General features: G+C 50.2%; 1 protein-coding gene across 11 annotated transcripts in view; it reads right to left on the reverse strand.

The window, feature by feature from the left end:
• The window catches only part of WDR20 (WD repeat domain 20), a 63334-nt gene that overhangs the window by 7538 nt on the left and 42788 nt on the right, over window positions 1-13008 (reverse strand). For 6 of the 11 annotated variants that reach the window (XM_055304350.1, XM_055304348.1, XM_055304349.1 and 3 more), the window contains one exon: window positions 1362-2621. The exons of 2 other annotated variants lie outside the window; for them this stretch is intronic. In XM_055304350.1, the coding sequence (XP_055160325.1) occupies window positions 1362-2621 (1260 nt within the window). 3 more of the 11 variants (XM_055304358.1, XM_055304354.1, XM_055304355.1) reach the window with 2 other exon arrangements.

The raw sequence follows: 13008 nt of genomic DNA on the forward strand, positions 1-13008 counted from the left end.
AATTATAAAGGCGTGCAAAACAGTAAACAAACTGAGATGACCAAAATAAGTTAACAAGGTAACTAACCATCATCTTGACAGGAAACACGTAGCTCAAAGAACCATCTCCCCCCGACGTGAAACTGGAATTTGAAATTCCTCACACAGCCGATAAGGACCACAGGCATCAGAACTGTGCAGGCCCCACGGAAGCAGCTCCCAGTTACGGGAGCTCACGCAGGCGGCCGAGAGGCCAGCAGTGAGACACGCCGGGTGGAAGCCACCAAGGACGGAGCCCGAGCGGGATCACGGCAGCCACCCCGGGATGAGAAGTCTGGGCAGGAAAACAAAACCCAAACCAGGGCAACCTCGGGAAGCATGTTGACCCTCGGGGAGCCTGTCAGTCTTTACAAAACAAGGCCTCTGTCCTGGGCCTTCCTGACCAAAAACAGCAACAACAACAGCAACAACAACAACAACAACAGCAACAACAAAAAACCCCACAGAAAACCACCAAAGAAACCAAAACCTCCTTTCCCTTGTTGGAAAAAAAAAACATAAGCGAAGCGCATCCAACACAAAAGGTCTTGGCTTATGTGGCAAGAGGCACTTCTGACAAGCGCTGCTGGCGGTTCGGCCGCGGCTCCGGGAGCTGTCCAGGCTCCGAGGAATGTGGGTGTTTATTCAGTGCACAGAATCTCAATCAAAGTGCTACAAACTGCTTCTTTGAAAAAAGATGTTTATTAAACAATTTTAATTGTCATAAAATGACTAAAATGGGTTTTAAAAATTAAGGCTCTTCTCTTTCTGTGGATTGCCAGAACAATGTAAAAATAATATCAATCAACCCTGCTGAATGCTTTGTTCCTAAAGTTAAATTTCATAGATTCCTAAACATTTTATGATTAAGATAAAAACCGGACTATAAATGACAGTTAATGGCCGTCTGCACTGAACACGCTCTGATCAGGTGTACAACATCCTAATTGAGTAGTTAAGCAAAAATATTCCAGTTAAAGCAGAGATTTTAATTTTAGCATTTTAAAGTCATTGTTTTCCCACACTGTCATGATTTTCCTAAAGTCGAAATAGTCTAATACAGGAGCGCTAACCTTGGGACTCTATATACTCCCAGGAGGGTGACTGACTTGGCTGGCAATTAGTTTGATTATATTTTTTTAAACGTTCTAAGTTGAATTATCAAATGATTCAGAATTACATGGCATGCAGTATCCAAAATTATGGCTCTGATGCATTTAGATTTACATTAAGAGTAAGAAGTGCCATTCACATTCATTGTACACCCCGCCCCTCCCACAAGAAAAAAAATCACTACCTATTCAAGTTCTAGATCTGGTGCAGCATTAAGGGTTAAAACTTACCACTTTACCAGGCCTTCCCCATGTGCAAATAAATCCCTCCTGACAAGCAGTGACTATACAGTCTTCAAGAAAAATTAACACAGTCAGTCTTTCGTGTGCTATCTTTTTACAGATGAGCGGCTCTAACAAGGGGACGTCTTCCATCCGAGGACACAGGGGCGTCCCCAGAGTCTTTGCTGGGTCCGTTTTGGTTTTAGTAACCAGGTTCAGTTTGTCACTGCTCTTGCTGGAAATGTGTCCCATGCTGTGGTTTCGCTTGTGGTCCTTCTCGTGGTGCCTGTCCTTCCGGTCGTGCAGGGAGAGCGTCGCAAATTTGCTGACCCCAGAAGCGACGGCCCCGTCAGCGACGCTGCTCTTGCTGCCGGCGCTGGAGACGGTGGAGTGTGGGAGGCTGTTGGAGCGGGGCAGGGGCGGGGGTGCGGAGTTGCCTGGTGTCGTGACGCTGTTCCCGGTGCTACCGGCGGGCGGGCTCGTGGCATTCATGACATTGGTGTGTGTCCTTGCTCTTGAAAGGGGCTGGTGAGGGAAAAGGATGTCTTCCGTGAGGTCCCAGAGGCAGAGCTGTGTGTCCTGGCCCACGGAGCCAAACCGGTATGTAACGCTGACGGGGCGGCTCTCGGCAGAGTTCCGTTTGGATAGCCGGGACTGCGTGCTGTTCGCCCGGTCTCGGCCAAAATGAAGAAGGTCCTGGAAGTCCTCGTCGCTGCCACTAAACTCCATTGGGTCGCTCTCTTCCACGCTCGTGGTATAGGGGTCGAATGCCACGACGCTGACCCAGGATTTGTGCCCGTGGCCTCGAGCTATCACTCGGCAGTCCACAAAAGACCAGACCGTCACCAGGTCGTCCTCGCCGCCCGTCACGATGTACTTGCCATCTGGGCTCCAGCACACACACAACAAGCCTCCGAAGTAGCTCTTCATCGTACCGTGCAACTCCACTGAGTCAAAGTTGAACACACGCAGAAACCCATCCTGGCTCACGCATGCCAAGAACTTGCCATCTGGGGAGAAAGCAAACTCGTTGAGGGCCCCCTCGCCCACCGTCCACTTAAGGAGAGGGTTCCTCGTGGATTTGCTCTTGCAAGTGTGTACGGCAAAGCTCTCACCCTGCTTCAGAAGCTGGTAGTGGGGGGCTGTGGTGCCACAAGTGTGCTCCACATTATACAAGTACATGTTCCCACTCGCATGGGCTACTAGGAAAAGGCTTTCCGAACCGGGAACCCATTTGACACAGGTTACGCGTGACTTGTCTATTAGTCTCTGTGAAGACAAAGGAGAACAAGTTATCACAATGGAGAAGCTTTAAAGGTCTACTTTTCCAGCAAGAAACTTGTCTGCTTCTCGGTGAGAAGGGAAGAGTCCATCCGGGCACTGCACACTCTATCCCGTGGTCAGCCAAACCATCGAAGAGCATTTGGGCCCCTTGTAGAATTATTTCTAGAATTGCACTTGGGTGTTAGGTCACTGGCTTTCGCTGAGGGAGTCAGTCATTCAACCAACACTGTTGAGAGCCTACCACGTGCCAGACACTGTACCAGGCGCTGGGACACACTGGTGAGAGGGCCAGCCCTTGGGCAACTTTCACTTCTTACGCTAGGAGCATCTGAATCTGTGATTCACCGTACCTACACACAGCATCCTCTCTACGAAGACCCCCGGGGGAAATCTCGCAGTCCTCACAGCCGGGAGAGCTATGCCTCCCAGTTTCTCTGCATTTTATCGTCATGTAAGTCATGTGCCGACTACACCTGCCCCTCTGCTTGGGCTGCTCCTGGGTCGGGGGGAGGCAACGTGCAGCCACTGGCAGCAGCACACAGGACTTCAACGCTCACTCGCTGGGCTCTACCTCAGCTCTGGCTTCACTGAAACTTCCTCACTCAGATTTGCTGTCCTGTGTGCATCTTTATAAGCAATTCCTCCAAATCTTCTTTGGAACAAGGTGGTGTTTAAAGAAATAAACAGAGATTAATTCAGGAGTATGTGCCTAATCACTGCCGCTCCACTCAATGCTAATTTCTGGTCCACTGACCAGCTGTTCCTTCAACTCGCACAGATCAGGAGTGCTGCCTTTGAAACCCAAAGAACAAAAGGCCAAAGTAAAAACCACCCAAAGGCAGAAGTGTGCTTCCCTGCTTGCGGACCTTGCCGTGGGGCTTGCTGGCACAGCAGCTTCCACATGGGTGCCCCTCTCCACCTTCCAAATCACATCACCAGAAACTATCCAGAAGTTCCCAAGACTCCCAAGTTTTTACAAACTCCTCCTACCAAATGTTCTCCACGGCCATCTCCCCAGGAGCCGGGTGCCTCAGGAGCCCGGCAGGCTCCGGGTGCGTTAAACACTCCCACTTCCCCTAACTGGTTGGGATTCCTGGCCGGAGCCTCAGAGGGCCCTGGGGCACGGATGTGAACCTCCCTGCCCCACGGTAGGCTTTGCACACATATGCTGCGTGTGCTACAACTTTACAGAAAACCACATGAAAAGAACATGAAATCACTTGTGTTTTTTTTTTTTTTTTTTCAGAGAAGCGATGAATGAACTGTGCAGGCTGTTGCAGAATACTAGGCCCGGGGCTGGGGAAGAGAAAGGAGGCCAGCCCCACACAGCACTCAGGGCCCAGGGTGTGGGGGAGGGGTGGGCACGACAGAGGTCACTCAGCAGGCGACACTGCTTCTTGACCCCCCAGTGTGGGAGCCACAGGGCAGCACCGCTGGCCCTCCGAAGAGAGAAACACGAGCTGGCCTTGGGAACACAACCATTTTCACCCTCTGCCTCCTTCCCTTCCTACCTCTAAAAGGCATCTGACCTACACCAATGCCAACAACCTGAAAGCCCAGCGACCACTCTGGCATGAGGCCTTCACTGCGTCTTCCTAAAGAGGTTACAGAGGTAACTTGCAAGGCCAGGTTGGAGGTTTCATCTTGGGGGAGCCCACCCCCATCCCTCAGACCTTGCTGCCCCTGCAGGCCTCAGGCCACCATGGCTCACCCCCATGCGGGGCAGCCTTGTCAGGTGGCTCTAGCGCTAACTTGGACTGGCCGCCAGGCTGCCATCCTTCCCCCAGCACCGTGGCTCTTGGCTCCTGCACCTTTACATGTCACCACAACCACACAGATGGCGGTCTTACCAACAAAACACTACTGCCACTCTACCCTGTGGAAATTTTTAAGGACAAACATAAAAACTTTCAGCACTACGCTTAGGAGAAAAATTTATTTTTTGGCTTAGAGACACGACAAAAATAATTCCATTAGAACTCAAAATTGTAATACTGTCAAGTAAATGTAGTATCGCTCTGCAGCTGTGAGGCATGAAGACAAAGAATTACAGCACTGCTGTTACCATAAATATTACTGGGATCACAAAACACACTAAGAGACTTCATTCCCTATTAAAAGGTGCCTCGAGACGACCGTAAGTAGATACATGGAAGTAACTTATGGACAAGCACAAGCATCCCCTTCTGGGCCCCCAGCCCGGCAACCAAGCATGCAGCAGTCACACTGTGGCATCTGGGCACCGGGTCTGGCTGTGTAGGCGACCGCAAACCCAAACAAGCACAGGCCCCTGGACCCGGCTCTGACATGGAAGGGGCCTTTCCTGACAGGTCGTGCTCTCTGATGTGGGGAAAGCATCTGCCTCGAGTGGTGGTACCCAGGTCTCCCCCAGGTCTGAGGCATGAGGCACACATACTGGGAAGGCAGTGCTCACTTCCCATCAGAGGCTCTACTCCGTGTGCCAGGCACTGGGTAAGGCACTCTGCACACATGTTTCTTTAATTTTTTTTTTAATTTATTTATGATAGGCACACAGTGAGAGAGAAGCAGAGACACAGGCAGAGGGAGAAGCAGGCTCCATGCACCGGGAGCCCGACGTGGGATTCGATCCCGGATCTCCAGGATTGCGCCCTGGGCCAAAGGCAGGTGCTAAACCACTGCGCCACCCAGGGATCCCTGCACACATGTTTCTTAACCTCAATAGGACCCTATAAGGCCAGCTTTTGTTTTGTCTGAATAGGCAATCTATTAATAATTCACATAAAAGTATGCAGTAGAGAGTGCATTCAAATCCCTGTCCTCTGTTGCAGGTCACCTGTCCCTAGGTCACTGGCATTCAGCTTCCTGTTTCTCTCTCCACAGTGTCTCCATCCATGCACAAGGCAGATGTGGATCCAAATCCACCCACCCTCCTTTCTTCACATCAGAGAGCACACGAGGCACTGGGCGCCCTCCTGCTCCACTCAGGTGTCTGTGCTGGTACCAAGACGGCCTCCCCGTTCATTTCTAAAGTGCAGAGTATTCAAAGTCCCCACTGATGGACATTTACATGGCAACGAATGACCTTGCACACATAGCAGTTTTCGTGTGTATGAGAACATCCACAGGATGAATTCCCAATAACATAGCTGGGTCGAAACGTATATACATCTATAATTTTTATAGACATTGCCAAATAACCTCCCACAGAGGACAGAACACTGTATTCTCATCAGCAATGTAAAAGCACCCGCTTCCCCATAGGAAGGTCAATATGATCACTGCATTACTACCAGGAAACAGAGGTTCGGAGAGCCAAGAAACCTGCCGGCAGCCCCACTCACTCACCCGCACGCTTGCTCATCATTCCTTCATTCTTTATCAATGCATTCATGCCAGGTGCTGAAATAGCTCTGATTAAAACAGACAGGCATTCATGTCCAAGTGGGAGGAGAGGACAGTAAAACCTGCAAGATCTGAGGGTGACGAGAGCTGCGGAGAAAAACAAACCAGAGGGAGGAGACCCAGTGCTGATGGGGAGGAGGCTGGAGCACCTTCCATCTCAGGCAGGAGGGCCTAGCAAGACTCCTCCAGCGGCGAGGGCGGGCTAAGGCTGAAAGCACACAGAGGTAGGCCGAGAGCATGTGGCGAGCACAGAGGGAACCACAGCTGCGAGGTGCTGAGGCGGGAGCAAACCCAGCAATGGCCATCACACTGAAAGAAGGGAGCCAGAGCAGAGGGAAGACTGGGCCAGGGGCGCTGCCCCGTCCTACACCTCGACAAACACGGACCGAGGCCAGGCCCGCTCACATCGGTTCTCAGCAACAGGACACAGGCTTGCCTCGGACCCTGAGCCAGGGCAGGAGGCACAACTCCAGGGCAGCTAGGAGAGATTCACGGAATTTAAACGACTCTGGTTATTATTTGGTTTGGGTTTAACAAAAAAGGAAGAGAAAAGAAAGCATTTCACTCTTGTCTTTCTAATTAAGAAACAAATACCTGGAACATTTTATTCAATAAATATAAAGAACAAAGCCCAGTTTCTACACCATAAAGGTATATTTCTGTTGCTGAATATGTCTAATATGTCTAGTAAAAAAGTAAAGAATCTCAGTGCTCCTCGTTAAATAACGGGATGACCCCGTTAGGCTTGAATACCCAGTACCATTAATGGCGCCCTGAGCTGGATGAGCACAGTGATAAAACTACCTCAGCAGAACCCTGGCCCCTCTGAGGAGCTCCTGAGCAGCGCTGGGGTGGGAAGGGCTGTGCTGGAGAGCAGCTCAAGACAGAGCCGTCTGAGCAGACAGGGGATGTGGGGGATGTGCACAGCACCTGTTCTGGATGGAGCGCCTAAGAGGAGGCAGGGAATTAGGCCTGGAATTGTGAGCTGGGGTTCAGGACAGCAAAGTCTCAGGCTAAGGGGACTTTGGGCTGTGACCCTGAAGCCCTAGGCCATCCAATCGCACAGCCCTGGGTACTTGAAATGTGCCTGAAGTAAGATGTGCTTTCTGTGTAAAATATACACTGGAGTCTAAAGATATGAAAAAGTATGGAAGCAATCTCATTCATAATTTCATACTACGTATATGTTGAAACAATATTTTGGTTATAGAGAGAAAACAATCTTAATTTCACCCATTTTTTTGCTTATTTAATGTGCTGTTAGAAAATTTAAGATTGCATGTGTGGCTCATGCTGTATTTCTACTGGTGGTGTGGCTGCACAGTCAGGGAGTTCAGGCTCCTGGGGGAGGTGCGGGGGAGTGACAGAATGAAGAGAGAATCCCTCCGGCAGAAGGTACAGAATGGATGGAGGTGGGGCAGGTGGGGCAGCCACCAGTTAAGAGGCTGTGACAATCATGTGTGGACAGAAAGGTCTCGAACTTGACCATGGCAAGATGGGCTCTTCACAACGATGAGGTGGGGAGTAGGAGGTGGGGGTGGGGAAGGGCATGTGAATTCTTCTGGGCCTGGGACTGAAGGACTGCCACACACAGAGAAGTCTGGGGGTGGGATTATGCTGGGGAGAAATCCAAGTGTCCTCATCCAGGAGACGGGGAACCAGCTGAGAATAGTGAGAGCCAGATCTGTGACCTCCTAAGACCCCCAAGGAAGGGACAGCATAGAAGAAAAGGACACTGTGACCCTCCACTCACAGGGAGCAGGACAAAAATCAGCCAGGCCGAAGGAAAATCCAAGGAAAACCCCAGCGCCTCATGAGGAGAGGAAGGAGCTAATGCTGAGTGGCCTCTACAGGCCAGGAGCTCAGAGGCATCAAGCTGCCCTCCCCTTCTCCTAGGTTGCCTCAGTCTACACACCAGGATGTGAGGGTCTCAAGGGGTCAGTGACCCCAGCAGGGCCCAAGCAGGCGAAACAGGAGCAGGGAGGCTTCCTTAGGAGAGCTGAGGAGCAAATCTGAAGAGGGAGGGCAGGAGAAGAAAGCTGAGGGGATACCCTACTGGTGGAGGGGAGCACCAAAAGGGGGATGGAGCCGGGCCAGTGTTCTGGGAGGGGGAAAGGGCAGGGAGGCAGCTGAGGAGGTTCAGTAGCTAAAATACTCTCTGTGAGGTCACCTGGCTCAGCCACTGGGCTTCCATTAAAGAGTCAAATTCCAAAATGCTCCGAGCCAATTTCTATAATCACTTTTGTAAAAACCAAACACAAACTCTGGAGATCCGGTCTGCCATCTCTGCATGTCATGGAAATGGGCTCCCACACCCACTGGGCCTCTCACTAATGTACACCAGCAGCCCCACACAATCCCCACTCGAATTTCAAAGAAACTGTCCCTTTGCTGATACAGATCCGGTAAAAATCTAACATTAAAACTACCATCACTAATGGCATTGAGACAAGATTTTTCTAACTATAATAAACTAGTTAGGGGAATCCCTGGGTGGCTCAGCGGTTTAGCGCCTGCCTTTGGCCCAGGGCGTGATCCTGGAGTCCCGGGATCGACTCCCACGTCAGGCTCCGGCATGGAGCCTGCTTCTCCCTCTGCCTGTGTCTCTGCGCCTCTCTCTCTCTCTCTCTCTCTCTCTCTCATCAATCCATCTTTGAAAAAAAATAAACTAGTTAAAAGGAAGGAAGAATAAAAATAAATCTATAATCATGTTAAAGTGTCACTGCTAAGATGAAACTTTCTAAAGCACTTAGTTGTCTTGTTTACTTTTTATTTTGGGGGAAGGAGTGACAGGGAGAGAGAATCTCAAGCAGACTCTCTGCTGAGCACAGAGCTCAACCCGGGGCTTGAACTTAAAACCAGGAGATCGTGACCTGAGCCAAAACCAACTCGGATGCTCAAATGACTGAGCCACGCAGGCGCCCCTTACTTGTCTTTTTATTTTTTGTAGAATCTACTACTACCAACATGACAAGCAGCAAAAAATTATCTGGGGAGCAGTGGGAATGCATTTTGTAATGCAGGTATTATTTTGTAACAAAAATACTAAAGCAAACAATTCAAAACCACAGCTAGGGGGTGGGGGGAGCCATAATGTAACCACAGACAAAACTGGTGACCAAGGTCTTTGCTTATATAAACGCATTTAAAGAGAGCTGCTTCCCTTAAGTATGAGGAAAGAGTATTTCAAAGCCACGTAAAAGAAGATCAAATGCCATTTTACAATGCTAAAACTTTAAGGAGTCCAGCGTTACATGCTCCTTTCCTTCCTTTGATTAAAAAAGCAACAACAAAAAACTAACAAAATGCCAATAACCACTCTTTTATCCCAGAACTGGACAGAGGATGACAAAGCTGGGCCTGGCTCTTCCGCCCGAGGGCTCTGAGCACCAGGAAGGAGAGGAAAGATGCAGCCTGGGGCCCTTCAAGACATCAGATGAGGACCCATCCAGTGTGATGGCCCCAGGCTTGCAACCCACCAGAGGGAACAGAGTCAAGAGCAGAGGGTCTCCTTACCTGTCAGTAATGAAAGCAGCCACAACGACAAGTACATCTTAGATTTTACATCTTACCCAACAATCAAAACATACTTGAAAGTCTTTGAAGTTACTATTCTATGGATACAACCCAGAAATAATGAGAATTTCTACAAATAATAAGTCTGAATTCATCATCTAGAAACTGTCCCTTTATAATTTCCCCTCCCCAGTACTCCAGAACCCCTGGTGGTAAACAGTGAGCTCCTCACACGAGGTCCTTCACACAAGGCAGCTGACCGGCTGGCGGGGGCTCTCCTTCCTAGGGAGCTTGCAAAGTGAAGGTGTGCTCCCTGGGCTGGGAGCTCATGGGATGTGCCCACATACACCCAGCAGAGGCCCCTGGACACAGTACATATAGAATGCTGTAGACATACCCTGGATCCACTAGAGAAAGCAGACACTCAGGGGACCTGTGGGCATCACCCCCAGGGAGGCTGGAAAGGACCAGGTACTTCCTTCCTTCTGGACTGAACAAGTACGACAGACAGCCAGGCTCCGCAGCATGACAAGGACACCTGGGCAGTGGGGCATGAAGCGAGCAGGGCTCACCTCTCTCACTCTGCTGGCCAGACCAGGAGGAGGAGGTCACAGGAACTCTGATGGAACATGTGAACATACCAGTCTCACCTCATTAAAAAAGTAAAAACTAGGGGATCCCTGAGTGGCGCAGCGGTTTGGCGCCTGCCTTTGGCCCACGGCGCGATCCTGGAGACCCGGGATCGAATCCCATATCGGGCTCCCGGTACATGGAGCCTGCTTCTCCCTCTGCCTGTGTCTCTGCCTCTCTCTCTCTCTGACTATCATAAATAAATAAATTTAAAAAAAAATTTTAAAAAGTAAAAACTACAAAGACAATAACGCAAACAGTGAGTGGGTGATGTTTTCCCATCTTCTTTATACTTCTATAAAGCATTAAAAAAATTTTTTTTAATTTTTTAGTTACTGGAGGGGCAAAAAAATCACCGTTTAAGATATACTCAATTCCCAGATATTTCTATCTATCTTTAATGTCGTGGATTTCTGGACTCTAATTCCATCCATCCATCAAGCCACGCAAGCATCTGCCATATTTTCATGGGCCAAGAACCCGTACAAGGGAGGCAAAAGTGGAAATCGGTACTGGGGTGTGTGTGCACGTGTACATGTGTATGACGGGCGAGAGAAGCACTCGGGACCAATGAGATAAGCAGTCAGCCACCCCCACCCCCCACCCCCCCCACCCCCCGCCACAAGCTTTACACACAGGCACTCTCTGCCTGGGCTGTCCTGGACACCTACTGGCTTCTCCTTCAAAACTGCTGGTATCTCCCCTTCCAAGGAGCCCTTCTTTCCACCCCTGAATGGAAGGTGCTCCGTGGGCTTCCCCTCTGTCTGCAAAGTGCAGAACAGCCAAGGGTTTATGCTCTCAGACCTTTGCTCAACAATGTCCGTCCTCACTGCTCTTTCCAGGTGGGGTGGGGGTGGGAGCAGGGAGGCATCCAGGCTCAAGTGCTCTGAGCCACTAGGCTGAGTCCTTAAGTTGCAGGGAATAAAGTGCCCTGTGGAGGCCACATGACTAGCAGGCCAGAGTGTTGGGGGCACAGTAAGAGCCCGGTAGTCTTCTTTGCTCTCACTATATTTTCTCCGTAGATCTTTCGTCTGATCTCAGGGAGGTGATGACTATTTACATGCCGAACTCCTGAATTTTCATCCCTGGTTTTGGGCTCCAGGTCCATGTATCTAACATCTACTAGCCTTTGAAGCCTGTCAAGTACAGTTTCCCTCCACTCCCCAAACCTACTCCTTCTTCAGTCTTCCCCAGTGTGGAAGGGACAGCCAGAAACAGTGTTCATGCCTCTCTCCAATTCAATCTCTGAGCAGTAGCCAGGGAATTTTCAAAAACACCAGCCTGACCTTGTGCTCCTGCTTCCTTCTGTGGGAATCGCACGCCTCAGCCAAGAGGCAACAGCTGGGCGCCACCCTAAGTGGCACCACACTCCGGTCTCACAGCCTCCTGGTACACCACCCTCCCCGGGTCCATGGCCCCCTCTCCATTCTCCTGGTCTCAGCTTCTTTCCTACTCAAGGCCTTCACCTGCTCTCCCTTCTGGGAAACTCTCCATCTCAAGCTGTTCCATGGCTGGCCGCCTCCTCAGGGGAGGTTCCAGCTAGAGCACAGCAACTACTTCATAAATGTCCTCCACCACCCGTTTGCCTCTCCCTGCCTCCCCCCCCCCCCCCCCCGGTCTCTGCCTCCTCATCCGGCACATGTCACCATTTGCCCCAAGCGTGTGTGAGGGGTGCTACTGTTTACATATCTACCCCTCTCTCAGCAGTTATCTACAGGGCAGGCTCGAGTAGGCACACAGAAGGTAACCAAGGTCTGTTGCCTGGATGAGACATGGTCGCTGCTCTCGTTCAAGCCCTCAGCTCTCACACGTACAGGCACCAGCCTCCTCACTTGTCACCCTGCTACTCTCTCCATTCTGACCCACCCTCCATAAGCGCTGACAAGCACTCTAAAGGACACACTTGACACAGTCACTCTCTTGATCAGAAGCCCAAAACTACCTTTACAGCCTCCAGTGTCAGATCCAAGCCTCTCAGCATGTCAGGGCATTTAGAGTCTGGTTCCGACGCACCCGCTGGCTCCACTTCCCACCTCTCTGAGGCCTACCTGCTGCCATGGTCATGCCTGGCCACCCAACACTCCTCTGCACACCAAGCAGTTTGCTTTAGCTCTGAGAGCCTCTCTCACCCTTCCCCAATTCCTGTGCATCTTTCAAGACCCAGATTAAGTGTCACCTTCTGGAAATCTCAGACTTCCTTCATCAAACTTAACTTCTGCTTTATGGTATTTGATACACACTGAAGAATACAGTTAACACATATCCTCTGGCACTTTGCTCCTGACACCCTGATAACATGCCCCAGTACCCTATCCATCTGCCTTACTGAACTGTGAGCTCCTAGGAACACAGAGGCCCAGCCATCTGGCGACCACATGTGGTGGGGCTTACAGTCTGTGAAAGTAATTTCAGTTCCACCTCTGTAGTCAATGTACTACCTGCCTGGACAATTCACTTACCTTCTCTTTGACTATTTCCTCATCTGTGGGATGGTAACAGCTACCCACCCGACCATGAAAAGGACAAATATTAAACACTCTGAAACCTCTAACTCTCATACCAATGCAAAGCATGGCGTGATGATGGCTTTCACCACCATTCCTGGCACTCTTGGAGAAACAAACCTCTAATGACCCTTGCTCTTAGACATCCTGACCAAAATCTGATGAAAATCGTATCCACACAGCCAAAGAATTTCCTTACTGTGAAAGCCTCATGCTATAAGTGCCAAGCTGGCATTTAACCATACATAGCCCTAGTATGGTGAACAGACATTTTTCAAATAAAATATAAGACAAGTATGAAACCGCTCATGCTTGAATCACCAAGTGAGGAGCTGCTT

This window comes from Nyctereutes procyonoides, unplaced genomic scaffold, assembly GCF_905146905.1.
Source record: "Nyctereutes procyonoides isolate TBG_1078 unplaced genomic scaffold, NYPRO_anot_genome, whole genome shotgun sequence".
Lineage (NCBI taxonomy): Eukaryota > Metazoa > Chordata > Mammalia > Carnivora > Canidae > Nyctereutes > Nyctereutes procyonoides.